The sequence below is a fragment of the Malania oleifera genome, chromosome 5, assembly GCF_029873635.1.
Source record: "Malania oleifera isolate guangnan ecotype guangnan chromosome 5, ASM2987363v1, whole genome shotgun sequence".
In the NCBI taxonomy this organism is placed as follows: domain Eukaryota; kingdom Viridiplantae; phylum Streptophyta; class Magnoliopsida; order Santalales; family Ximeniaceae; genus Malania; species Malania oleifera.
In genome coordinates this window covers 45,869,161-45,895,686 of record NC_080421.1, presented here as the reverse complement: position 1 = coordinate 45,895,686, position 26,526 = coordinate 45,869,161, and the positions used below count along the sequence as shown (strand labels likewise).

The following is a 26,526-nucleotide window of genomic DNA, read 5'->3' as shown; positions in this document are numbered from 1 at the left end:
CTTTTGGTGATGCAGACTAATGGAATGTGGTTTCATGTGGATGCTGCTTACGCTGGAAGTGCCTGTATATGTCCTGAATACCGGCACTACATTGATGGTGTCGAAGAAGCTGACTCTTTTAACATTAATGCACACAAATGGTTTCTTACCAACTTTGATTGTTCTGTGCTGTGGATTAAGGTATGCGATTGCATATTATCATTTTTTTTTTTAAATGACAGGCTATCTAAATTGGCCTCATGCTTTTAACATATATGACTCAACTTTTCTAATTTTCTTTGTCTCCAATTTTGTTGGCAATATCCAAAGGGCTTTGCTTTAGATTCATCAAAGATAAGCCATTCCATTGCATTTTACAATGCACATAATATTATTTCATTTATTTCTTCATTATATTGCATTTTGACCTTGTACTGGTTTATTTCTTATTAATTGAAGGAATTGATTGAGTATATGGAGAGGGGTAAAATTCAAGAGATAAGAGTGGTCTCTCCTCGAAGTTGGTTAGCTACCTCTCATTATGTTCTAGGATTCTTTCTATTTGTAGGTCATTTGTGGCACGCGGGAAGGGCTCATGCAGCTGCCGATTTCTATCCCTCATTTACAGTTTGTAGATGGTGCCAGTTTTTTATTTTTTGGTTTTTGTTTCCTAGGATCTTAGAAGCTTTTCTAATGTTTTAACTAGTTGCAAATTTCTTAGGTTGTAGCTACTCTAAGAATTGATTTGTCTGAGAGTGGGGTTGTAGGTATTATTGTTGTCTCTACTATTATTTCCCATTTTGCTTTTGTGGCGGGATGTGGGCTTCTTATTTATCTACGCATTTGTTCTCTTGGACGGTAATCCTATTTCCATGTCATTTGAGGATTGATGGTTGAAGGTCTCTATGAGGTTGAAGGGGTGGACCGAATCTTATTTATTTTAGGGGTTGAGCTACATTGATTTAATTTTATCCTTTTATATTCCTTTGTATTATTGTCCTTGTTTAGGATCATGGTATGTGTAGCCTATAGTTTGCAAGAGATGATAAAGGGATTTTTCATGGTTCAGTGTGGGTAACAGTGAAAGGGATCATTGATTGGTTAGATTAGAGAATGTTTGTAGGTTTAAGGGTGGGGTTAGTTTGGGCCTCGGGAATTGGTATCTAAAAACATTTACAACATTTACTTGCTATTGAAGCAGTTTTGGTTTTCCCTATAGAATCTAACTTCCTGTGGTATAAGGTAATTCAATACATGGGATTTAGTGGGTGTGTCAATGGTAGCCATGCTTGTTTCACATAATCTAAAATTTGCTCTTTTCTCATGTGAGGTATAAACCTTTTTCTATTTTTCAAAGTCCAAAAGCCAATAAATTGGCTAAGAGATTTTCAATTTTTACATTTTATAATTAATAAAAGAAAGTTAATTATTCATGTCTTACAGTATTATCTTTATTACTTTAATAAGTCCATAGAATAAACTATTGAGTAATTGGATAAAATGGAAGACCTAATCACAATGACAGGTCTCTCCCTCTATTTATAAATATATGTCAAGAACATCACCAATGACCATAATACCCTTACTAACTCACACTTACCAGCATAATACTAGCACATACTAATAATGCTAAATGACCAAAGTAACTCCCCTCTCTAGCTGGAGAATATATACCATATGCTCCTACCTTGTTACAAATGAATTTAACATTAGCATCCCCTAAGGCTTTACTGAATAAATCAACAAGCTACGAATCAAACTTCACGTGAGTGGGGGTAATGAGCTTCTACATAAGTTTCTCATGAACAAAGTGGCAATCAATTTCAATGTGTTTTGTTTGCTCATGCAAGACTGGGTTGGAGGCAATGTAAATGGTAGTTTGATTATCATAGATCATCTCCATAGATTTAGAGTGTGGAAAACCCATTTCTTTCAACATGCTTTTAAGCCAAACATGATCACATGTAGTGTGAGTTGTGGCTCTATACTTAAAACTTGACCTTGCCACTATAGGCCCATAGCTTTTTTTCTTACTATTCCAAGAAACCAAATTACTACCAACAAAGATATGGTACCTGGTTGTGGATCTTCTGTCGACAGATGACTCGACCCAATCTGCATCGATATATCCCTAAATATGAGTGTAACCCAAATGCTATTGTAAGAGACCACTCCCAAGTGCATCTTTTAGATATCTCAAGATTCGAATTATGCATCCTAATGACGAGTACTTAGAGAATCCAAAAACTGACTCAAAACACTTGTTGCAAAAATATATATGCTCGAGTGACTTTGAGATTCAACTTTCCAACAAGTCCTTGGACCAACCTGGATTGGCAACAAAGCTCCCATATTTGGCACTAACTTCTTGTTAGGATCCATGGGTGTATCGACATGCTTGGATCCCAACGACCTAGTCTCATCCAAAAGATCAAGAACATATTTCCTCTATGTCAAAACGGTTCCTATATGAGATATGGATACTTCTATGCCCAAGAAGTACTTCAATTATCCCATATCTTTTGTTTGAAACTTAGTGTATACTCTATAAAAAGTGTTTTAGGTCCTAAATACTTTGATCATCATAATTGGTATTCACGATATCTTCTACATACACAATAAGCAGAATCCCTACTTGATGGAGTATAATGAGAAAACATAGAGTGATCTACTACACACCACTGAAAGCCAAACTCAAGCACTATAGATGGACAAAACCATGCTTTGGGAGACTACTTTAAACCAATGACTTCTTGAGTTGACACACTAAGCCTCACTCCCCTTGAGCCATAAACCCAAGTGTTTGTTCCATAAGATCACCTTGTGAGAAGGCGTTCTTCATGTATAATTGATGCGGAGGCTATTGACATGTGGTGGACGAGGAGATGAACAGATGTACTAGGTTAAGTTTGGCGACTGAGTACAATGTGTCTAAATAATCCAAACCATACACATGAGTATATCCCTTAGCAATGAGTCGGACCTTCAATTCAGACATGGAACCATATGGATCAACCTTCACGGTGTATACCCATCGACAACTAACCACAGACTTATTAGGAGGAAGAGGTGGATCAACCACTTAGGAAATAGGATCATCTAATGAGAGAACTAGAGGTGTAGAAGTGGAAGCTCGAGAAGGCTCTCCTCCCTTGAGTTTCCGTGTATACACCTGCAATTGAGATGATCCAAGTGACGAGAAGGACTCAAACTTGATGAAGATGTAGGAGGGCCGCACAAAGATAATGGGGTGATTTGGAAGGCTAGGAAAAGGAAGGGACTCTTCAAGGTCAATGAATTCAAGGAATTAGAATATCATGGTGTAGGCTCAAAAAAGGTGACCTCAGTAGAGACGAAGAATCGATGTAAAGGAGGTCTATAACATTGATATCTCTTTTGAGTATAGGAATATCCCGAAAAAATACATTTGATAGCACGAGGATCCAACTTATTCATTCCTGGATTTAATTGATGGAAAAAGGACACACAATTGAATATATGAGGAGGAAGGGAGAACAAAGGAACTTTAGAGAAAATAATTAAATAAAGGATTTTACCCCGAAGGACGGAGAATGACATTTTATTGATGAGAGAGCAAGTGGTGAGCATGACATCACTCCAAAGAGAATGGCATTTTATTGATGAGAGAGCAAGCAATCAGCACAACTTCACTCCAAAAAACTTTAGGGATATTCATTTGATATAATAAGGTTCGAGTGACTTTGAGAATATTTTTTATTTTCTGCTTTCCAACTCCATTTTTTTTGTTGAGTGTGGGCACTAGATGACTGAGGGATCGTACCAGAGTTAGTCATATAGGTTGTAAATTGAGTACCAAAGTACTCCTTAGCATTATCACTACGAAGTATCTAGGCTTGCAAGTCAAACTTAGTGCTTATTTGAGAATAGAAGCCACAAAAGATGTTAAACAATTCAGAACGATCTTCCATTTAACACAACCAAGTCATGCTGGAGTAGTCATAGATAAATGTAACAAAGTACCAAAACCTCAACTTTGATGTGACTCAACTAGGACCCCAAACATTGGAATGGGCTAACATGAAAGGAATAATTTCCTGTTTATTGACTCAGAAGCAAAGGGAACAGGGTGATGCTTTCCTAATTGACAAGACTTACTCAAGATAGACACACAACTCTGAGTAGGAAGTAGTTGTTTTTGTTAATGGAGATAATTCAGGAAATTAGGCTGTAAATAATGCTGAAAATCTGGCAGCATTTAAGTGCTGAAAATCAGGCAACAACTACGTAAATCTCTTCTATATAATGAAAGCAAACCTGATGGAAAGGGCATTCAGACCAAAATTAACAGTTTTAACTTTTCCAGTGATGGATAACAAATGCGACAATGGATTTGATGTGGTGTAGCAGCAGTAACGTAAGCAATAGGGGAGAGCGACTCAAAGTAGTAAAGTCCAATAGCACATCCTTCGCCAATCATCTGCACATCTTTAGATCCTGGATAACAGTAGAATCAGGAAAGAAGGTTGCAAAGCAATTTAGTGACTGTAATTTTACTAACAAACATGAGATTAATATTTAGGAATGTACAAATAGAAGAAAGAGAGATGGAGGGAGTAGCATGTACTATTCCTATCCCCTTAATTGTAGTAGTGGACCCATCAACAAGGGTAACTTGATGTAGATTTTAGAATACTGGAGGGCAGAAAAGAAGTTGGTAACAGCTGTCATATGGTCAATAACAGCAAAGTCAATAAACCAAGGACTAGTGGGAGAGACACCAAATGACATAAGGATGGTAGGATTACCTTTTCTGAGCAAAAGATGCAATGTGATGTGATGCTTGTTGGGATGGCTGATATTGTAAGAACCTTGAGTAATCCTCCTTTGAGACAGTTATAGTATGTTGTTCATTCAAAAAAGTGACTACTAGGGAACCCACTTTTGGGATTTGGGGACTCCATCCCAACACCCACACAACCTCAATACAGCAGCAAATCAGAAATGCACAGTGAACAACATGCTTTTGGAATTCACAGGCTACATCCCAACACACACAACCTTCAACAACCAATGCAAACCACAAGCACACGACGAATGAATCACACAGCAAACACAACTGTTTCAGGTCTCAATGAACTCAATAAACATTGACAAACAACTCCAATAAGCATCAAACAATCATTCCCTTAGTGCTGGAGCAACTAAAAAAGTTGAGATACTAAAACATCACAAAAAATTTCAATATGTTCAGAGGGTTTTGAACACTGGAGGATGAATTCAAGCTAAAAACGTGCCTGAAATAAGCTTCATGCACCAGTGCATGGGGTTGGCCCTGCTTGCCTTCAACCAGCCCGTGAGGGCACATGGGAGGAGCTTTGGGGTGGGATTTCAGTGGGAGGCAGATCAGCAATGTCTTTGGTGGCTCTGGTGTTGGTTTTGCAAAATCTACTAGGGTTTTTGCGTTTCTGAACTGGCAGTGTTGTCCAAGAAATTTCTGGCAGCTTCTGGCTGTTTTCAGGCCTATGGTGGTGTTGGAAATTCTCCTATGATGGTAGACATGTAGTGGATTTAGGGTTTTAGGCTTCAAGTTTGAAGGTGCCTGTGGCATTTAGTGTTTTTAAGTCTCAGAATCATGCACTGATACCATGTTGAATAATTGGATAAAATGGAAGACTAATCACATCGTTAGGTATCTCCCTATATTTATACATACCATGATCACAATACCCTTACTAACTCACGCTTGTCAACATAATACTAGCACATACTAATAATGCTAAATGACCAAAATAACCTTTAACATAAACATGGAGAAAAGTTCTTCAAGGAATGCTAGGAGAACTCCATGCACCTCCCTCATACACTCTCCTTGTGATTGGGCCACCTGGCCATTTTTCTTGAAAAACAATATAAGGTAACTACTTCAAAAGGTTCTATATCCTAAATGCTACCCATATTTTCACAATTTTCATATATTATGGCTTAGTTTAACCAGGTTTTTTTATTTTTTATTTATAAAAACATCAAGTGACCAATGCATAAGAGTCTATGAGGAGATTGCGTGGAGCAACTACTCCTGGCATTTTTTTAAAGTTCTAAAGGAGCTTAAGAACATGAGACTCATACTTTTCAATACTTAGCTCTTAAATAAGGCATTGATGATATGAAAATCCTAGATATGGCATCAAGGAGAGTATTGGACAATAGGGGATGAGTTAGATGCAAACATTTTGTGGAATATGATGGTTAACTCTATCAAAAAGATAGCAAAATAGATTTTAGGCGAATCTAGAGGAAGATACTGGGGCAATGAAGAAAGTTGGTGGTGGGATCAAGATGTCCAAAAAGCCGTTAAAACAAAAAGAAATTGGTATAAATCATGGAAAAATTGTAGAAATATATAAAGCCTTGAAAAATATAGATGCAAAAAAAAAAAAAAATGCAAAAAAGGCCATAAGTAAACATAGAGCTTATGATACTTTATAAACTAGATTAGATACAAAATGAGAAAGAGACATATATAAACTAGCCAGAGCTATAGAAAGAAAATGCAAAGATTTGGGTAATGTAAAATGTATAAAGGGCAAGAATGATAATGTCTTAAGTAAAGAAGAAAACATAAAACAGGGGTGGTGGAGATACTTTAATAATCTATTTAATAAAAGCCAAATTGGAAGCTTGAACTCAGAAGTGACAAATGAGGTTAAGACTAAAATAGGAGATTTGTTTGAAAAATTAGAGTCATTGAAGTTAAGAAGGCTTCAAAAAGATGAAAAGTGGGAAATCTATAGGACCGGATAGCATACCAATTGAAGTTTGGAAATGTTTAGGGATAAAGGAAGTATGTGGTTAACTACTCTGTTCAACACTATTATAAAAACCAAGAAAATGCTGGAGGAATGGAGGAAAAGCACGTTAATACTTTTATACAAAAACAAAGGCAATGTTTGAAATTGTACTAACTTTTGCGAAATTAAGATTATGAGTTATACAATGAAATTGTGGGAAAGGGTAATTAAACAAAGAATAAGACTAGAAACGAGGGTCTTAGAGAATCAATTTGGATTTATGCTTCCCAATGCAGTGCTGAAGAAGGGACTTGGGTTTTCCTTAGTTTTTAGTTTTCCAGCACTTCTTTTTCCCAAATAAAAATGATTCTTTAGTGGACCATTTTAAAACTCCTATTGGTTATCAGAATTCTTTTTTTGCACATTTTAGTAAATATGCTACAAAACAATGTCTGACTGACACTAAATCGGAGGAATTTATCATGGTGTGTTTTTGAGTAATGTGTCATCACTGTCATGGTGTTTTGTTTCACATTCTCTGCAATGGCGGGTTAATAATTATTAAGAGGACGTGGACACGAACCATTTGGGTAGTCAATTTTGTTGGAATATATCTTTAGATTGCCCGTTATTTGCAATTGAAATTTTTTGGGAATTTTTTTTAATTGGCAGCATTTTTTTCAGAAAGTTAAGCCTATTGGTCAGGCACATCACAAATGACCACTTGGATTCAGTTTTCTTTTTATTTGGGGAATGTTAAATCTTTCTTCAAGCTTATTGAATCTTTGTTCCATAAACTTTGTTGTTTTGATCAATTTTATACTTATCTGGTTATATTTATGTGTAATTGTGACTAATTGATGACCTGACTTATGACTTACTGATATGTAGGATGCAGTCACATTAGAAGTGTCAGTTGTCAAATATATTTTTGTTCTGTTTAGAATTGGAATATGATATTTCATTAGCTATTCTCTATAACTCTCTTTTCCATCAGAAATTATTTGAATATGATTTTGAAATGTTGAAAGTTATTTTAAATAAACTCAATTCATATTTACTGGCTGTCTAACTTAACATTGTAGATTGAACTGTGGACTAATCCTGTGGTAATTGGGCTGAAATCATTGTTTGAAGTTTGGATTGAACTTGCTGGTCAGACCCGGTAAACCAGGAAGTAGCTCTTTGTCCGTTATGGTTTCATTTAAATTTCTGAAAGGCAAAAAACCAGCTCTAATGTGCTGAGAAAAAGGTTACAGGTCTGAGGATTATTTTATCTAAGAGTGATAGTGCAGGTGTTAATGTTGCTTCTAGTGTTCTTTCGTGTTATGCTTTGGCGGCGGGATGTGGACCATGTGGTATTCTAGATTGACCTCTTAAGTATATAAGGTGTTCCCTTGGGTGTAATCCTATGGCCATTTCTTTTGGGACCTGATGTGGTCCGCCCCTTCCCTGGACCCCCCGCATACGCAGGAGCTTTATTCACCGGACTGCCTTTTTTTTTTTTTTTTTTTGCATTTTTTTTTTTAATTGTTGAGAAGGTTTCTGAGACGTAATGGTGGAGAGGATCCAATTTTATGTTGGGGTTTTGGTTACTTAGATTCCGGCCTATCTTTCTTCTATTCCTTTGTATTTTTCGTCTGTACTCCTGATGCCTGTGCAAGTAGCCCATTTATTGGAGAAGATTATGAGATATTGTTTTAAGTTGGTGTGGGCATTAAGAAGAGGGATCATCTGGTTTGATGGGAAACCGATTGTAGATCTAGGGGCGAGGGAGGGTTGGACCTAGGCAATTTTTTGTCTAGAAACATCTTCTTTGGGATGTGATTATAGTGATTCCCTTTATAATTTGATTCCTTGTTGCATAAGGTACTTCATAGGAATAATGGAGTTCAATGGAATGGATGGGATACTGGGGCTAGGGCCATCTAGCGCCTAGAAATTTGTTTCTCAGGTTTCTCATCTTTTCTCCCATGAAGTGAGGTATAAAGTTCCTACTGGCAAGTGAGTTCAGTTTTAGGAAGATTCTTGGGTGGGGGTCTTGGGAAGCTCTTTTCTTTTGAGTTTTTCCCAGTCTTTATCGTCTTTCTAGTCTCCACAGTGCTCCTGATATTAATTTTTTTTATTATCAAGGGGACTTTTCTTCCCAGAATTTTCATTTTCTTTGATATCTGAATGACAACAATGTTGGGTTTCCCTCCTTGTGGGGCCCATGGTTTGGAAGTTGTCCTTTTTTCTTTAATGTTTGTTGGCTTCCCAGGAAAAGCAAAATCTGGAGCCATGCGCTGCAGCTGTGTTTTGGAACTCCTAAAAGGAGCCATGCGCAGCAAGTGGCTGCCCCCTTGTTTCATCTCCACTCTCTAATTTCTCTACTCACACAGCAAGCAGCCGGCCCTCAGTTTTTCTCTATTTTTCGGATTTTCCACACGCACAGACCCTCACGCAGCTCCTCACGCCAGCGCTGTCTTCTCCATTGCAGCAACCTGCTGCTGCTTGTCTCTCCTACGTGTGACTCCGGCTACCCCTTATTATCAACATTTTGGGAGCTTCTAGTTGTGCTCTTTTTTGGTTGGTTTTCTTGGAGCTTTGTTTACAATATTGGTGAGGTCTTTTCATCTTGCTATATTTGTTATACACTTTTTGTGTATTTGTAAGGCTTGTGCCTTTTGTATCCACTTTGTACGAATTTGGTGATAGTGGATTTGGACCGCTGTGCCCCGTGGACGTACCTCAACATTTGAGGGAACCACGTTAAATTTCGTGCGTCTCATTTTTATTTATTATTTGCATTACACCATTGATTTACTTGTGGGAATGGTTCGCACATATAATTTTTTCCCAACAAGTGGTATCAGAGCCGTGTTATTTGGACTCATTAGATTTGTGTAAATCATGGATGATAATGTTGGTCGTATGATTAACTTCAATGGAAGCAATTTGGTAACTTGGAAAACAAAAATGTAAGATCTTTTATTTTGCCAAGATTTGGATGGGCCTATTGAGGGTGATAGCCAAAAGCCTAATGACAAGAGTGATGATGAGTGGAATAGGCGTAATAGAAAAACCGTTGGTGTAATCCAGCAATAGATTGATGATAGTGTTTTTCATCATGTTTCTACTGAAACTTCGACACATGAATTGTAGAAAAAATTAGAGGGTCTTTATGATAGAAAGTCGGCTACAAATAAAACTTTTCTTTTCCGAAAATTGGTGAACTTGAAATATAAAGATGTCAGTCTTATTTCCAAGCATTTGAATGAGATGAAAAATATTATCAATCAACTTGCTTACTATGAAAATAGGTTTTGATGATGAGTTGCAGGCCCTAATGCTATTTAGCTCTTTGCCAGAAAGTTGGAAAATTTTGGTTGTGACAGTCAGTAATTCAGCTCCCGATGGAATTGTTACTATGAACCAAGTAACTAGCAGCTTGTTGAATAAAGAAATTAGAAGAAAATTAGTTGGCTCTTCTCATTCAAAGGCAGTTGTGATAGAAAACAGAGGGAAAGGCAGAAGCAAAAGTAGATCTTCTCACCATAATGATAAATCAAAAGGCTGGTTTAGCTTGGTTGCGAAAAAGGATATTGAGTGTCGCTATTGTCATAAGAAAGGGCATATGAAGCGGGAGTGTAAAAAATTGAAATTCAAGGAGCAAAACAAAGAGAAAAATTTTGAGAAAAAACATGAAAACACAACTTCAATTGCATCTGATGGTGATCTTATGGTTGTTTGTGATGAAAGTTGCATTAATTTGACAAGTCAAGAGTTTGATTGGGTTATTGATTCTGGTGTGTCATTCCATATCACTTCTCGGGAAGATTTCTTCACTTCTTATTCCAAAGGAAGTTGTGGAGTTGTTTGGATGGGAAATGAAGGTTTGTCAAAAATTGTTGGCATGGGAAATGTTTGTTTGGAAACAAATCTGGGATGCAAGTTGGTGCTAAAAAATGTGAGACATGTACCCGACATTCAGTTAAATTTGATATCTACTGGAAAGCTTGATGATGATGGGTTTGACAACCATTTTGGTGATGGAAAATGGAAGCTCACAAAGGGTAATTTGGTGGTGGCTAAAGGAAAGAAAACTAGTACACTATACATGATGCAAGGTAAAATTGGTAATAGTGTTGTGAATGCAATTGAGAGTAACTCTTCCACCAATTTGTGGCATAAGTGGCTTGAGCACATGAGTGAAAAAGGAATGCAGTTTTTGTTCAAAAAGAAGCTTCTACTTAGGATGAAAGTTACTTTTCTTAAAACTTGTGTTCATTGTTTGTCCTGTAAGCAACATAGAGCTCCTTTTCGTACAAAGTTTGTTACTAAAAAATCTAATGTTCTAGATTTGATAAATTCCGATGTTTGTGGTCCTTTGAAAGTTAAATCTCAAGGTGGTGCACTTTATTTTGTTACTTTTATTGATGATTGTTCAAGAAAAGTTTGGGCTTACACTTTGAAGACTAAAAATCAAGTTTTAGATGTGTTTAAACATTTTTAGGTTAAAGTTGAAAGGGTGACTGGAAAGAAGGTGAAATGTGTACGCTTAGATAATGGTGGAGAGTACATTGGCCCATTTGATGCATATTGTTATAGCCAAAGCATTAGACATCAAAAGACCGTCAAGAAAACCCCTTAACAAAATGGAATTGCCGAAAGGATGAACCGCACCATACTAGAGAGAATGAGATGTATGCTCTCTCATGCGAAGTTGCCAAAATCATTTTGGGGTGAAGCAATGAAGACGGTGGTGGACTTGATTAATTTGTCTCCTTTAACTCCTCTACTTGGTGAAGTTCCCGGAAAAATTTGGAAAGGTAAGGATGTCACTTATGATCATTTGAAAGTGTTTGGTTGTCGTGCATTTGTTCACATTCCAAAAGATGAAAGATCCAAACTTGATGACAAGACAATGCAATGTATTTTTCTTGTCTATAAGTATAATGAATTTGGATATAGATTGTGGGATCTGGTTGACAAGAAAGTTGTTAGAAGTCAACATGTTGTATCTTTTGAAGATCAAACAATTGAAGATTTTGGCATAGTTGAGCAACCGCAATTTAATGGGAATGATTTTGTTGACTTAGAGTCACCTTCTCCACCTTTGGCACATGATGAAAATATGGAAAATGTTCTTCCACCTCTTGAAGATGTTGGAAATGATGAAATTCCTAGTGATGTTGAAGATGAAAATGAGGGGGAGCAACAAGTTCAAGAGCAAGCTCCATTGAGAAGGTCTTCAAGAGAGCCAAGACCTTCAACTAAATATTCATCAAGTGATTATGTTACTGTAACGGATCAAGGGGAGCCCAAAAGCTATCAAGAAGCCATGAACCATGAAAGAAGCTAAATGGATGGAGGTTATGTAAGAGGAAATGAAGTCCATAGTTGACAATCACACTTATGATTTGGTTAAACTTTCTCCTGGAAAGAAAGCTTTGAAAAACAAATAGGTGTTTGGGTTGAAAAATGATGGAAATACTCTTCGGTACAAGGCTAGGCTTGTGGTAAAAGGCTTTGGTCAGAAAAGGGAATTGACTTTGATGAAATATTCTCATCGGTTGTGAAAATGTCTTCTATTCGGGTTGTTCTTGGCATGGCAGAAAATTTGAATTTAGAAGTTGAGCAACTAGATGTGAAAATCGCTTTCTTACATGGTGACTTGGGAAAGGAAATTTACATGGAACAACCGGAAGGCTTCAAACAAAAAGGGAAAGAGAATTTATTGTGCAAATTAAAGAAATGTTTGTATGGGTTGAAGCAAACACCACGGAGATGGTATAAGAAATTTGATTCTTTCATGATTGGTCATGGTTACTCAAAAACCTCTTTGGATGATTGAGTGTTTGTGAAAAAAATTTCCGGATAGTACTTATATTATTCTCTTACTCTATGTTGATGATATGCTCATTGTAGGACAAGACTCCTCCAAGATTGACAAGTTGAAGTTGGAGTTGAGCAAGTCTTTTGCTATGAAAGACTTGGGACTGGAAAAGCAAATTCTTGGCATGAGAATTATTTGTGATCGTGAAAAAGGGCAAATTTGGTTGTCTCAAGAAAGGTACATTGAAAAAGTGCTTGAGAGGTTCAATATGGATAAAACAAAACCCATTGGTTGCCCACTTGCCAGTCACTTCAAGCTTAGTACGAAACAAAGTCCTACAAATGTGAAAGACAAGTAAGAGATGAAGAAAATTCCTTATGTTTTGGCTGTTGGTTCCTTAATGTATGCTATGGTTTGCACAAGACCGGATTTAGCTCATGTTGTTGGAGTTGTTAGTCGGTTTCTCTCTAATCCGGGAGAGGAACATTGGTTAGAGGTAAAATGGATTCTTCGATACCTTAGAGGCACTTCGAAGGTGTGTTTGTGCTCTGGAGATGGTAAATCTATGCTCCATGGATTCACGGATGCCGACATGGCTGGTGATGTTGATTCTAGAAAATCTACTTCGGGTTATTTGATGACTTTGCAGGGGAAGCTATGGCATGACAATATAAATTACAAAAATGTATTGCTCTATCTACTACGGAAGCCGAGTTTATTGCCATAACTGAAGCTTGCAAAGAATTGCTTTGGTTGAAGAGATTCTTGAAAGAGTTGGACGTAGAACAAGAAAAGTATGTTCTTTTTTGTGATAGCCAAAGTGCAATTCATTTGAGCAAGAATTCTATCTTCCATTCAAAGTCAGAACATATTGATGTTGGATATCATTGGATTCGGGATGTGTTGGATAAGAAATTATTGCGGCTTGACAAAATTCACATTGATGATAATGGTTCGGATATGATGACAAAAGCATTGTCTAGAAATAAGTATGTGAAGTGTCGAATTTTGGCCGGATTGGTGGAGTCATCCCCAGAAGTTGGGAGGGGGAAATTTGTTGTGTTTCCCTCCTTGTGGGGCCCATGGCTTGGAAGTTGCCCTTTTTTTCTTTAATGTTTGTTGGCTGCCCAGGAAAAGCAAAATCTGGAGCCATGTGCAGCAGCTGTGTTTCGGAACTCCTAAAAGGAGCCATGCGCAGCAAGTGGCTACCGCCTTGTTTCATCTCCACTCTCTAATTTCTCTACTCACACAGCAAGCAGCCGGCCCTCAGTTTTTCTCTATTTTTCAGATTTTCCACACACGCAGACCCTCACCCAGCTCATCACGCCAGCGTCGTCTTCTCAGTTGCAGCAACCTGCTGCTGCTTGTCTCTCCTACGTGTGACTCCGACTACCTCTTATTATCAGCATTTTGGGAGCTTCTGGTTGTGCTCTTTTTTGGTTGGTTTTCTTGGAGCTTTGTTTATAATATTGGTGAGGTCTTTTCATCTTGCTATATTTGTTATACACTTTTTGTGTATTTGTAGGGCTTGTGTCTTTTGTATCCACTTTGTACGAATTTGGTGATAGTGGATTTGGACCGCCATGCCCCGTGGACATACCTCAACATTTGAGGGAACCATATTAAATTTCGTGTGTGTCATTTTTATTTATTATTTGCATTACACCATTGATTTACTTGTGGGAATTGTTCGCATATATAATTTTTTCCCAACAAACAAGACTAATATCTTGTTCCTATTCGGATGCCTTTGAAATGTTTCACTTTTGAGGAAGGAAGGATGGAAGAAAAGAAAAAAAAAAATTTTCTGGATTATGCTGGGAAATTTTCTTGTAAATTGTTTTTTCACTCATGTGACACATGTTTCTAATACTGCTCCTTTTTGGTTGCACTCTTCTATTTTGAAATCTTAGATTCCCTAAAAAATCAAGGCTTTTATGAGGACTGCAGCCCTAGAAAGTATTAATTTATGTGACTTGACGAGAAGACCAAATAAAGCTGTCTCTTAATTTGTAATTGCATTACTATCAGAGTCATGAGACTGCTTCCGATTTGTTTTTACATTGCTTGACATTTGGAACAAGCTGTTTAGAGATTTGGGAGTAGTGGGTCTGCGTGTCTTCTTTGGAGAATGATTTTTCTTTCACTTAGGGATTTTGGTAGAGGGCAGGAGAGGGAAGCATTATGGAGAAGTGCTGTGTTCATAGTGATTTGCTGCATTTGGTTGGAGCATAATGCTAGAACATTCAAAATTTTTACTCTTTCTGTTGATCTTTTATGGTGTAGGATGATGTAAATTCTAGAGGTCATGTTGGGATTTACTGAATGGCTTTTTAGAGGAATATCTTTGACTGACTTGCAAAGGGACTGGCGAGTCAGTTTGGTAGTTCTCTAGAAACTCCTGTTTGGTTCTTTTATATTTTGCTTCTTCTCCCTTTTTTATATGTTATATCTTATCTTTTCTCTTTAATATTATATAATTTCTTAGTTTATACAAAAAAGTGGAAAGAACCAGAAAACTGATGAATTTGTGATAATGGAAGAACAAGACAAAACCCAGTTCTTCAAAAAAATTTCCCCTTTTGGGAGCTGCACAAATGATAGGGGTATGGGAGGCAGCCTACATCATAGATATGAATATTTCCAAATAGCCATTTCGTTGGGTAAGGTGAGATTTCAAACAGTTGGATGTTTGATTGATGATGGCAAACTCTTATAGTTCTTGCAGGTCAGTGAGAACATAGATTTGAAGACAGCTGATGGTTCCTTCCTGCGAACTAAAGGTGGAGAGGCCCAAAATAGAGAGAGGAGTGACTAAATTTTTTGGTGGAAACTTGTAGAGGCAAAAAAGAAACAAAAAAAACAATGTAAAAAAGTGAAGCTTAATGAGAGAGGGATATTCAATGGAGAAGCAGCTTCTCAGTTTTTGGCATGCTACTTGATGTCTTAAATTGGCTTAAATGGATATCCTCTTATAAATTCTGTTAGATTACTACTTTACCTAAAAGCTTAAGCTGTTAGGCTGTGGGCCCGCTATTGTATATCAAGCCTCAACACTTCCCCACACTGGTAAACAAACAAAAAGTAACACCCATTACAAGGAATAAGATAATTTTTAACAACATCAACAAGAAGAAGAAGCTTTAAGTCCCACTGGGTGTGGTTGGCTACATGAATCCTTTTTCGCTTATTCAACCGATCAAGAGCGTTTTCCTCTATTAGATTAAGGGCTAATAAATCCTTCCTCATTACCTCACTCCAAGTGATTTAGGCCTACCCCTTCCCATTTTCATATCAAACACAATAATTAACTCGCCCCTCTTTGCAGGGGGCTCTACTAGACCTGCATTTCAAATGCTGAAACCATTTAGGCCGCCCCTCCCTTATCTTGTTTTCAACTGGTGTTATGCCTAAATTATTACGTATATGTTGATTTCTTACTCATTTTTTATTGTTAAACTACTCATCCACCTTAACATTCGCATTTCAGCAACTTTTATTTTTTGTACATACTGTTTCATAGTTGATTAACATTCTTAACCATAAAACATAGCTGGCCTTGTAGCCGTCTTATAAAACTTTCCTTTTAATTTTAGGGGTATTCATAATCACATAATACACCTGACACACACTCCATTTTGAACAGCTTGTTTTAATTCTATGTACTACATCTTCAATTTCCCCTTCATCTTGCATAATAGATCCAAGATATCTAAATCTGTAAGTGTTATTAATCTCTTGATTATCAAGTTTAATCTTCTCTCTATTGCTACTCCTTACATTACTGAAATTACATTTCATATATTCTGTCTTATTCCTACTTGCCCTGAATCCTTTAGACTCTAATGTGGCTCTCCAAAGTTTTAGCTTAGATTCCACTCCGCTCCTACTATCATCAATCAACACGATATCATCTGCAAACAACATACACCAAGGGATCTCATTTTGGAAATTTTTTGTTCATTAACTACTAAAGTAAAAATATAAGGACTCATAGTAGAACCTTGATGTACACCTATTGTGATTGGAAAATCTTTAGATTCACCTCATATAGTCCTAACGCTAGTCATTACTCTATTATTGTTGGCCTTACAAGGCTTAAAATCTTGTTATCTTGTTTTGATGCTAACAAACAAGTGAAATTTAATGTATTTGTATGAGTAATGATATTTCAGGGTTCATATATGTGAAAGTAAGGTCAAAGTGCCCACAAGGATCAAATATGATGGAAGCAAGGTCAAAGTGCTCACAAGGATCAAATGAAACTTAAATGAGCCAAGGCATGAATTACTTGTTGAAGAATATGAGGACATGAATGAGTTGTTGAAAGCCAAGGCATATTAAATTCAAAAGAGCCAAAGAAAGGCAAAGTAAGAAAGCTCAAAGAATATGGAAGCTTGAAGAAAAGATGGATTCAATCCAAGGACAAAGCATGAAGACTCAAGAACTTAGAATGTTAATATTTTAGAAGTCTCATGTAAGTGCTTTAATGTTTAAAATATCGTTTGAAATATTTTGAAGATCTTAGGTAAATTTCTTAGACCTAGATACTTTTTAAAATACCTGAAAAATATTTTTATAAGGTAAAAAATTATTTTAAAAAGGTTAGAATCATTTTTGGAATAAAGAGCACCAAAAAGAGTTTTTCCCAAATGCTGTCAGTTTTTATACAGCCGCATTGAGGTGAATTTTTTTCTATCAAACACTCATTATTTTAAAGAGTGGTAAACATGGAAGTTGTATGATTTTCTCTTAGCTTTCTTTTGACACAAATAACACCTAATTTGGAGTTATACAGAAGAAGTTATGGCCAAAACACTGAAAATGGGTCACTGCTGTCAGACATTTAAAAACTGTTCAACGGGCAAATTTTTAAAATTCTAATGTTTTAAATTATAGCCGTTTGAACCATAAATATTCTAATAAATAGGGAAACTCTTTAAGGAAACTTTTGCAAGTTTGAAAGCCTATAAATACATGGTTTTGCAATCAAAATACATCCAAGAATTGTAAAATTTGTTTTGAGAAGCTGAAAGTACTCTTGTTCTTCCTAAGTTCTCTTGCTCACTCATTGAAAAATTCTTTTGCTGAGAACTCTGAAGTGTTGATCCTTCTTCGTTTGAATTCCTACTGCTAATCCTCTTCTAAGAAGGATATTGGTGAATTCTACACTTGAGCTTCATTCTATTTCCTATTGATATTTTACATTAAAGTATATAGTGCTGAAATTGTATTAACTTGGTCTTTGAGAGAGTATACTTGTACGTAGATTTTATCTTGTGTTTCTTGTAGTTCATTGACGTTCCAAGGTGTTTGGATCGTTGGCTAAGCAAGGGGATATTGCTTAGAGAGGCGGACTCTAGCCTATGTAAGGAGTGACCGAACGAGGGAATATCGTTTGGAGAAGGCGGGCTCTAGCCTTAACCAACGAATGTTGTAATCGGTTTTGTTCCACCCGTCAACAGAACAGGTTTAGTGAATCCTTTGGTGGTTTGCCAAAGGCGAGGACGTAGGCTAGGTATAAGCTGAACCTCGTAAAAATCTCCGTCTCACTCTCTCTTTCCCTATTCTTTATTTTCAGTTCATATACAACTACGTGGATGATTTAAATATCTAAATTATACATACTACGCATATTTGGAAATCAAGTAAACTTAAAGTCTAATTTTGATTTGGGTTGCGGAAACCGAAATGGAGTACGTTGGTTACACCATATCTTGCGGAAACCATACGGGAGTACGTTACTTGGTTAACACCCCAAAGATAAATTTATCAAGAGTTTATTTGAATTCTAAATATTTGGAAAGAGTGATTGAATTTATTTATATAGGGCTTTACTTCAGCAAGCATAAATTATAATTCATAATCACAGGGCTCATATAAACAAACAAACTATCTCAAGATCTTATATTACCTAAGTGCTGAATACTTTATATCTTGGTTTGGTTGTTTGTTGTTTAACTTGTACTTGGCAAATAAATTGATTGTTTGGTTTGAAGATTGTGTTTAATTGATTGGATAAAAGAACAAAGTTCTTGATGGATTAAAGAATTAAAAAACCAAGTCAAGAATTGGTTAAAAGAAATAAAAGAAGTTTAAGATATTTTAAAAGGAATCAAAAGAAATTTTTAGAATCCAATTCACCCCCCCTCTTGGGAAGCTATTCCTAATTTCAATTATACATATCCTTAATGACCTCCGCATATCTACTACAAGCTCCCTTCTTTTCTAAGACCCACCAAAGAACAACTAGCAATAAACGTGTTCAACAAGGCTAGAACCCAGGTTTGAGCTGGTTGAAGGAAACTGTAGAAGGAAAGCCAATTATGTCTTGCTGTCGTCACTATTGGACTCACAGGTTTGAACTGGTTGAACCAATCAACACTGGAACTGTACAGGCTTCTGGTTCACTGCCCCGTTCCGGGTTTGAAAATATCGGCTGAAAGTTATTGAAAACTTAGAGCAGTAGCCTAAGGAAAGCCAGATTAACATGCTTTGAGGAGCAGAAGGGCTGGCCTTAGAAAGTGGGTTGAGTGTACTACAAAAATGGTCAAGGTTCCAATTATTATCAACTGGAATATAAATCCTTGTAGCTATTCAGAATTTTTATCATCATAAGTCTGATAATCTTGCAAGATGGATAGATTTAATGGCTGACAAGAAACTTGTCAGCTCTTGCTAATTGAAATTTATATGACCTATGCATTTTGTCATGATACAAAAACCATTTGATGGTCAAACTTCAGTTCTTTTCAGATGTTGCAATGATCTTGGTTTGTTTTCTTGTCAACAGGACAGAAATTCTTTGACTCAATCCCTGTCTACTAATCCCGAGTATCTGAAAAACAAAGTAAGCTCCTTTTTGCATCTTCAAATTTTATTGCATATAAAATGTGGTAAAAGCTTAATGTGGGTATAGGCATTTGAAATGCAAACTAGGTTTCTGACTTATTTCTTCGCCTCACAGAACATTAATTGCTCATGGAACTACTCTTAACATTGATCTTTTTCAAGATTTTGAACATGGCCGGCAGTCAAGGAGAAAGATTTATGAGGGGTGGTCCTCTACATGGATTTTCAATCCACCAAATCATAGGATGCCACATTAGCAACCCACAAAAATGTGCACGCATATTTATATATGCCTATATACATCATTGACATACAGTGACATAGCTTTTCCTGCTTTTCTTTAATTAACTAGTAGTATCATTGTTCTAACATCAGCAGAGAATGTTCTTACAGGACTCTTTCCATAAATCTCATTCTATTTTTTGTTCATTTTCTTTATGACTTCATACAACTGTTGTGTTCTCTCCCCTTTTTCTCTCTTTACTGGGTCAAAACCTGGATATTTTTCTAAACATTATTGTTACCTAACCAGGCAATTTATCAAAATATGTAAAATTGACATCTCTTGGTTATTGTGTTACCATTTTGTCAATCGATTATTTTTCGTTTTCAACCGCTCGTCTGTTTCATTGTTGTGAACATGTCTATAGAGTGACTGGATATTCCTGATCATTACTCCTTGATCATATCTTCTTTTTGTTGCATCCAATTGACTTGGGACTGCCCTCTATAACAAATTATGTTTTGTAATCATTGATTGCCTTTAAACTGATCTTCCTTTATGAACTGTATGCTATTGTAGTTCTTCCAAAACACTATCAGAAATATGTAAGCTTCAGATGCCATCTAAGCTCTCTTTTCCAGCGGAAGAGTTAAATTTGCTTCCCCATTTTCTCCTTGAATTTTCTGTTCTTAACATCAGAAATTCTCTTGGTTTCTAGGTCAGCTCAACGGATTGAACCAATTTATTCATTAAAAATCTGTTTTTTGTTTGTCATGTTGAACCAAAATATTTCATTAAAAATCTGTCTTTTGTTTGTGATTCAAGTTACTAACATTGGAAAATATGTCTGATATACTACCCAGATGTTTGTGATTTTAGCTATTACTATTGGAGATATGTTTTGTGGACTATCTTATATGTTAACACCACTGATATTTCAGGCTTCTCAAGAAAACATGGTTGTAGATTTTAAAGATTGGCAAATTCCTTTGGGACGCCGATTCAGGTGTGCCTTCAGACAACATGCCATGATTTATTATGATTTTCTTGTGAGTTCTCCACCTATTGTGCAGTAGACAGTCATACAAATGGCGACTACTTTTAAATCTACTTTTAGGCTGTAAAGGGTCCTATTGTGTTAAAGGTTGAGAAGGGTGCAGGAGAAATAAGTCCATTTTCTACTGGACCAAGGTTCTGAATGGTTGGTTGGGCTTTCCTTAAGAGTGATTTGTTTCTAAAATGCCTCGTGTATGTACAAATTAAGCTGGGTTCTTATGGGCTAAGTTGGAACTTGAGGCATTCTTAATCTTGTGCTCGATTATTTATGTGAATACCTCTTCTCTCTCTCTCTCTCTCTCTCTCTCTCTCTATGTTTGTGCGTGTGTTATTTTATGAACGGGTGCTTTGGGGTGGGGGGGTTGTTCAAACAGCTCAATATTATGATCATACCCCCTTTATTGGAAAAAAAAAAATTTGACTATAAATTATCTTGTTTTTTACTACTATAACATTTTCTTACTGTCTTTTTGGTTGGCACTAGCCATAGCATCAAACATTAAAATAGGAAAGAAAATAAACGGAAGCACGTACAAGATACAAAATCTAAGTGATTTGGTTATTTGAATGTGCTCAGAAAAGGTGGGAGATCATATTCATTAGTCAATAAACTAGGTCCTCTGAATTGTATTTTCTTTCTTCCTTTCTTTTTTTATCCAAAAATATAGTTTTTAAACTAGGTTACTAATCCTTTAGTGCCATTACTGTTAGATGATATCCTACTCTTGGGCCTCACATTGTTTTGGTAGAATTTCTGGGCCCTCAGTTCCCAGGTTAAGCTTTTAGTTAGAGCAGTCCCGCATTATGGTATCAGAGCCTTCATTGACCTAGATGTCTTAGTTTGAATCGTAGGTGCCCCTATTCTCACACTGAAACACAAGGTTAAATAATGAGTGCGCCTTATCCATGTTTTCTGCCCTTGAGGGGACATGTTAGATAATAAACTATTCTTGAGCCCTCACAATTTGCTTAAGTATTTTGTTTTAGTGGCTTTTCCATACTATTAACTTAAAGAACAAAAATAATCAGAGACTTATTATACCAAGAGAGAGAATTTGAATCGGACCATATGTAAAAAAAAAACTGTTAAATCCTATGAACTTTTGGTTGGTGTTGCTGTCTTTGGGCTTTGAGCCTTTCAGATCTTTGCCATGCCTCCTACAGTGTAGTTAAAAAACCTAAACAAAGAAATAAAAAAATAATAATAATAAAAAAACAAAATGCAAGACATCTACCTCAATATTTTTAAAATTTAGTTCTGGTATCTTTAACTATGTTTCATGATTCATCATTGAACCATGATTGGTACTTTTGTAATACCTGTGTACAATTCTAATTGTACATATAATTTATCATTGATGAAAAAGAGAAATAACAAACAAGAACTTAGTAAACATAGACAAAATTTTGATGTAAGAATCTGGTAAATGAGAAGAAAAATTGTTGCAATTCATTATATTTACATACAACTCTCTAGCTTTGGGGGTTGTTAAGGATTTTTGTTCCATGGTCAATTTTTCAGATAAATTCGCTGAAATTTTCAAAAATTTTGCTTAAATCTTGATATTTCAAAATTTTGGACGATTCAGGAAATTTTCAATGGAAGGTTGTTTATGATGGAAATTGATTGCCATTTAGATTTCAAGGGCGGCGGGAAAGCAGGAATCTCAATGGAAATTTCTACAATTTGGAGGAAATTTAAGACCATGGGCGGGACAAATAAAACTATTGTTGGCTAGGTAACTTGTATTGACATTTTGGGGTTTTGCATATTTTATTCGGTTATTAGTGCACTGGTGGGTAATTATACATAGAAATAAACGGAGAAAATTATTTAGAACGTCAAGAACAACTAGGCTAGATCAAATATTATCCAGAGGAAACTATTCACCATTTGGGCACCTATTTTTAATTATTTATTTTTCCTTAGTATAGCGATAAACATTTTGTTTTGCATTAATATGATGACTACATACCTGATGGGTGAAACTAAATAAAGAAGTTGCAATGCCTGAAGGATTTGTAGTTAATATAAAATTTGTTATGTGAAAGATGAGTTATATCTTTACCCTGAACTGGGTTTATGCAGTAGAGAAAAAGCTTGTCATAGGATTAATTTGAGATAACATTAAAACTTCAAAAGTTTGTGCTTTTTGTAAGCAATGGGAGGGGAAGCTTATTTGAAAGAATGTTTGTTTGCATTCTTCTGTGTGTTTGGCTGGAGAGGAGTGCTAGGATTTTAAGGATGGGAGAACTCGTCTAACTTGTTTTGAGGTAGAATTGCTTTGCTCTGTTGTTCTTTTGGTGGCTTTGAAGTAATGCCTTAGGTTGATATGCAGAGGGATTGGCGGGCACTGTGCTTCACTAGTATTTTTACTTTATTTTGCTTGTCTTCCTTGGGGATATCTTGTTCTTATATTCTCTTTCTTCCTTTATGAACGAAGTTATTTGTTTATCTAAAATAACGTCATAATCTAGTTGATTGGATTGGGTTAATTCTGGGGATCATCATTAATGCTGCAGAGGGGCAGTTTTTGCTTCTCCCCCTTTTTTACAAGGAAGTTGGGTGGCCCCTTGAGTGCTTTAACTGCTTCAATACTATGCTTCCGTAGGAGTTTATTGTTAATGTTTGTTTGCTCTCTTGAGAGCTATACTAATGCTGTTTGTATGCGAATGATTTTTTACTTCAAAAGAGGAAATTGGGATGTTTATTAAAAAATAAATTTAAGAAGCCATTAATACTTAAAAGCTATAATTGAGAATGTTTTGTTTTTGTAGGGGCTTATCATTTCAATCTCCTTTTCTTCATGTCATGTTATGGTGCTATTACCTGTCAGTTTCAGGTTAATAGTTGCCTTCTCTAATTCAGTGTTGGTTCTCAGATCATTGAAATTATGGATGGTCCTACGTCTATATGGTTTGGAAAACCTACAGTCTTACATAAGAAACCATATTGAGTTGGCTAGACATTTTGAAGAACTTGTTGCCCAAGATCCAAGATTTCAGGTAATAATATTCATTTTGTTTGGCTGAATCAGTTCTTAAGACCATGATTGTCCTCCCTTAATTACTTTGGTTCATTCCTTTTTGTATGAGGTTAGATGCACTCATATTTACCCCCACCGCAGGGGGCGTGTTCAATTGGATTATATCAAAAGGACTTGTTATATTTGCTTTGTTGTGTTTATTTGTTGGTCAGTCAGTGCATATAAAAACATAAAAGAAAGTAATGAAGAAAGGAATGACTGTATGGTAAGTTTCATTTTAAATTTATTCTTTACACTTTTTGGGTTAGTTGACAAAAGATGGTATGTTTTGCGTGCCCAAATTAGCATCATATATTGTGGATGCCATGTCTTGTCAAAAAATTTCATGGGGAGTATGCTAGTATCTCACCTCTTTTTCACTTTTTATTTTCCGTGGGTCTTCTAGCTTTTGATTTTATAGACATAACATGGCGTTTTTTGGCATTTCTAAAATCCATTTTCAGAAGCAATATGATGGAGCTTTACTCTTATTCTTTCAAACAATGTTAATTTGGATATACATGGAGGTCATTGGCAAGTGGCAACCAGAGAATCAGAATTTTCTGTACCAACTTCCAGCTAATTTTGATGATTGCCATTAATGCTAGGTAGAATGGTAGTTCTGCTTTGCTTAAGACCTGTTGTGGGTAGTTTATAATTTACCCTCCAACTGTGCTAGGCTTAAATACCCTAGACTTGTGAAATTTCACTGGCTGTGGACGGGCCTGGTACCCACAATTTCTATAGAGCATATATTTGACCAGTCATCATTGATGAAAATTGCACTTCATTGCCAAAAATTCACATATAAAGATTCTGGCAGAACATCACAAGAAACAGATTTGCATGATAGTTGCAAAGTAATTGCCTAAATGCAACAAAATAAGATGAAATATTTAGGATCACCAAGTCCGTTAGTGGCTTGGTGCTTATGTCATCAAGTTTGTAATATTTACTTTTGAAGTATCCCACTTGAAAGTATTATGATTTGTTATTGCAAGTCCACAACATATCCAAATTGATATAACTATTGTTAAAGGCATGATATATGTTTTTTATCCACAACCTAATAGCTTAAGCTTTTAGGTAAAGTGGTAATCTAACATGGTATCGGAGCTGGTTACCAAAAGGTCTTGGGTTATAGTCTTGTTGCTCGCATTTATTATGTGATGTTTAAAAATTATTGTACTCCCTGTAATGGGTGTTATTTATTGTTTGTTTATCTCTCCGCGTGTTGTCGGGCTACATGTGCGGGGGAGTGTTGAAGGCTTGATGTACATTATTGGTTCACAATCTAATAGCTTAAGCTTTTAGGTAAAGTGGTAATCTAACAATTATGTTAGCAAGCTTTTTATGATATCTGTCACTGTTATGATGGCGGAGCTTTGCTGTTTTCTTTTTCGTCTTGCAATCATAACTGTGGATTGTATGCATTATTTAACATGTGCAGGTTGTTGCTCCTCGTAGATTCTCATTAGTTTGTTTCCGGCTTGTATCTCCCTTTGCCAATGAAGACGCTGGCAATAAACTGAACCATGACCTATTAGATGCTGTAAACTCAACTGGAAAAATATTTCTTTCACACACAGTAAGCTCATTCATATGTTGCTGCTCCTTCGTTGAGATTTGAGATATTAACATGTCTTTAAAAATCAATGTAATTTTGCATGATTCCTGTTTCTTCACGATTTAAGTTTCTTGCTTGAATAGATTCTATCAGGAAACTATATATTGCGTTTTGCGGTGGGGGCTCCATTGACAGAAGAGAGGCATGTTGATGCAGCATGGAAGGTTTTGCAAGATGAGGCCTCGGCCCTGTTGCGAAGCTTGTAGAATACATTTGATCCCTTGGTTCTCATTTGTCTGGTGGAAAGCTCATTATTTTTTAAACTCAAAACGCCTTTAATCTTCCTATAATATTTTTCTTTAAAATTTTGTATGTCCTCGTTAAAAACTCAAGTTGTTATTATGGATTCTTCTGGTTGGCAAATTTGTATCAGCCAGAAGTTTCTGTTGCTTGTCCTGGTCATCAGCTAATTGTTTTTTTCTTTCAAATATTAAATTTTGATATTGTTGAACTGCTTGGGCATCAGGCATGGTGCAAGTGATTCATCACTGAAACAAAGGTCTTGATAAATCCTCTGTATTCGTTCTTGTGTGAGATGCTTTGACATATCTAGATCAAATGAGTTCCGTATTAGTAAAATTTTATCAAAAGTGATAGAAGGAAAGAAGGAGACACTTACATCAAATTTCCAGTCTTGGTAGAAATGGCATAAAGCATGTCAAGAATATTTTTTGTACCGTTACTTAAGTTCTGGTTCACAAAGCAAGCTAAAGGTTTTTCTTATGAAATTTTCTAATAACCCTTACGATTTGCTTGGTACGCAAAAATAGAATGGCATGGAGCAAAATTACCCTCAATAATTTTACATATCTATTCAATCTATTTAAATATACTAAACATTAGGTTAGAAAATTCTCCCAATAATCTATTCCACTCTAGATCAATTGAATTCTTGGCTTCCACTTCAGTCAATGAAAGTTCAATTACAAAATATTATAATAGCCCACAAACTACAAATTTGTATTATAGAAAATAGTGCAGGTTTAGACAATAACTTGCAGATATGCTCTCCTCTACTTCTTGGCTTCCACTTCAGTTAATGAAAGTTCAATTACAGGGTATTATAATAGCCCACAAACTACAAATTTGTATTGTAGAAAATGGTGCAGGTTTAGACAATAACTTGCAGATATGCTCTCCTCTACTTGTTTGAATTGTTGCACTTGCAAAACCCT

The 26,526-nt window shown here is 36.0% G+C and overlaps 1 protein-coding gene across 2 annotated transcripts in view; it reads left to right on the top strand.

The window, feature by feature from the left end:
• LOC131155814 (phenylacetaldehyde synthase) overlaps nucleotides 1-25,861 on the top strand; it is a 38,311-nt gene extending 12,450 nt beyond the window's left edge. The window contains exons 8-13 of one of the 2 annotated variants that reach the window (XM_058109246.1): nucleotides 16-180; nucleotides 19,361-19,417; nucleotides 20,584-20,648; nucleotides 23,581-23,704; nucleotides 25,175-25,312; nucleotides 25,435-25,861. In XM_058109246.1, coding sequence (XP_057965229.1) covers nucleotides 16-180; nucleotides 19,361-19,417; nucleotides 20,584-20,648; nucleotides 23,581-23,704; nucleotides 25,175-25,312; nucleotides 25,435-25,557 — 672 coding nt within the window. In that variant the 3' untranslated portion in view covers nucleotides 25,558-25,861. Of the gene's footprint in view, nucleotides 1-15; nucleotides 181-19,360; nucleotides 19,418-20,583; nucleotides 20,649-23,580; nucleotides 23,705-25,174; nucleotides 25,313-25,434 lie in introns of those variants that run through there. The other variant, XM_058109247.1, reaches the window with a different exon arrangement.
• The last annotated feature ends 665 nt before the right edge of the window (nucleotides 25,862-26,526 follow it).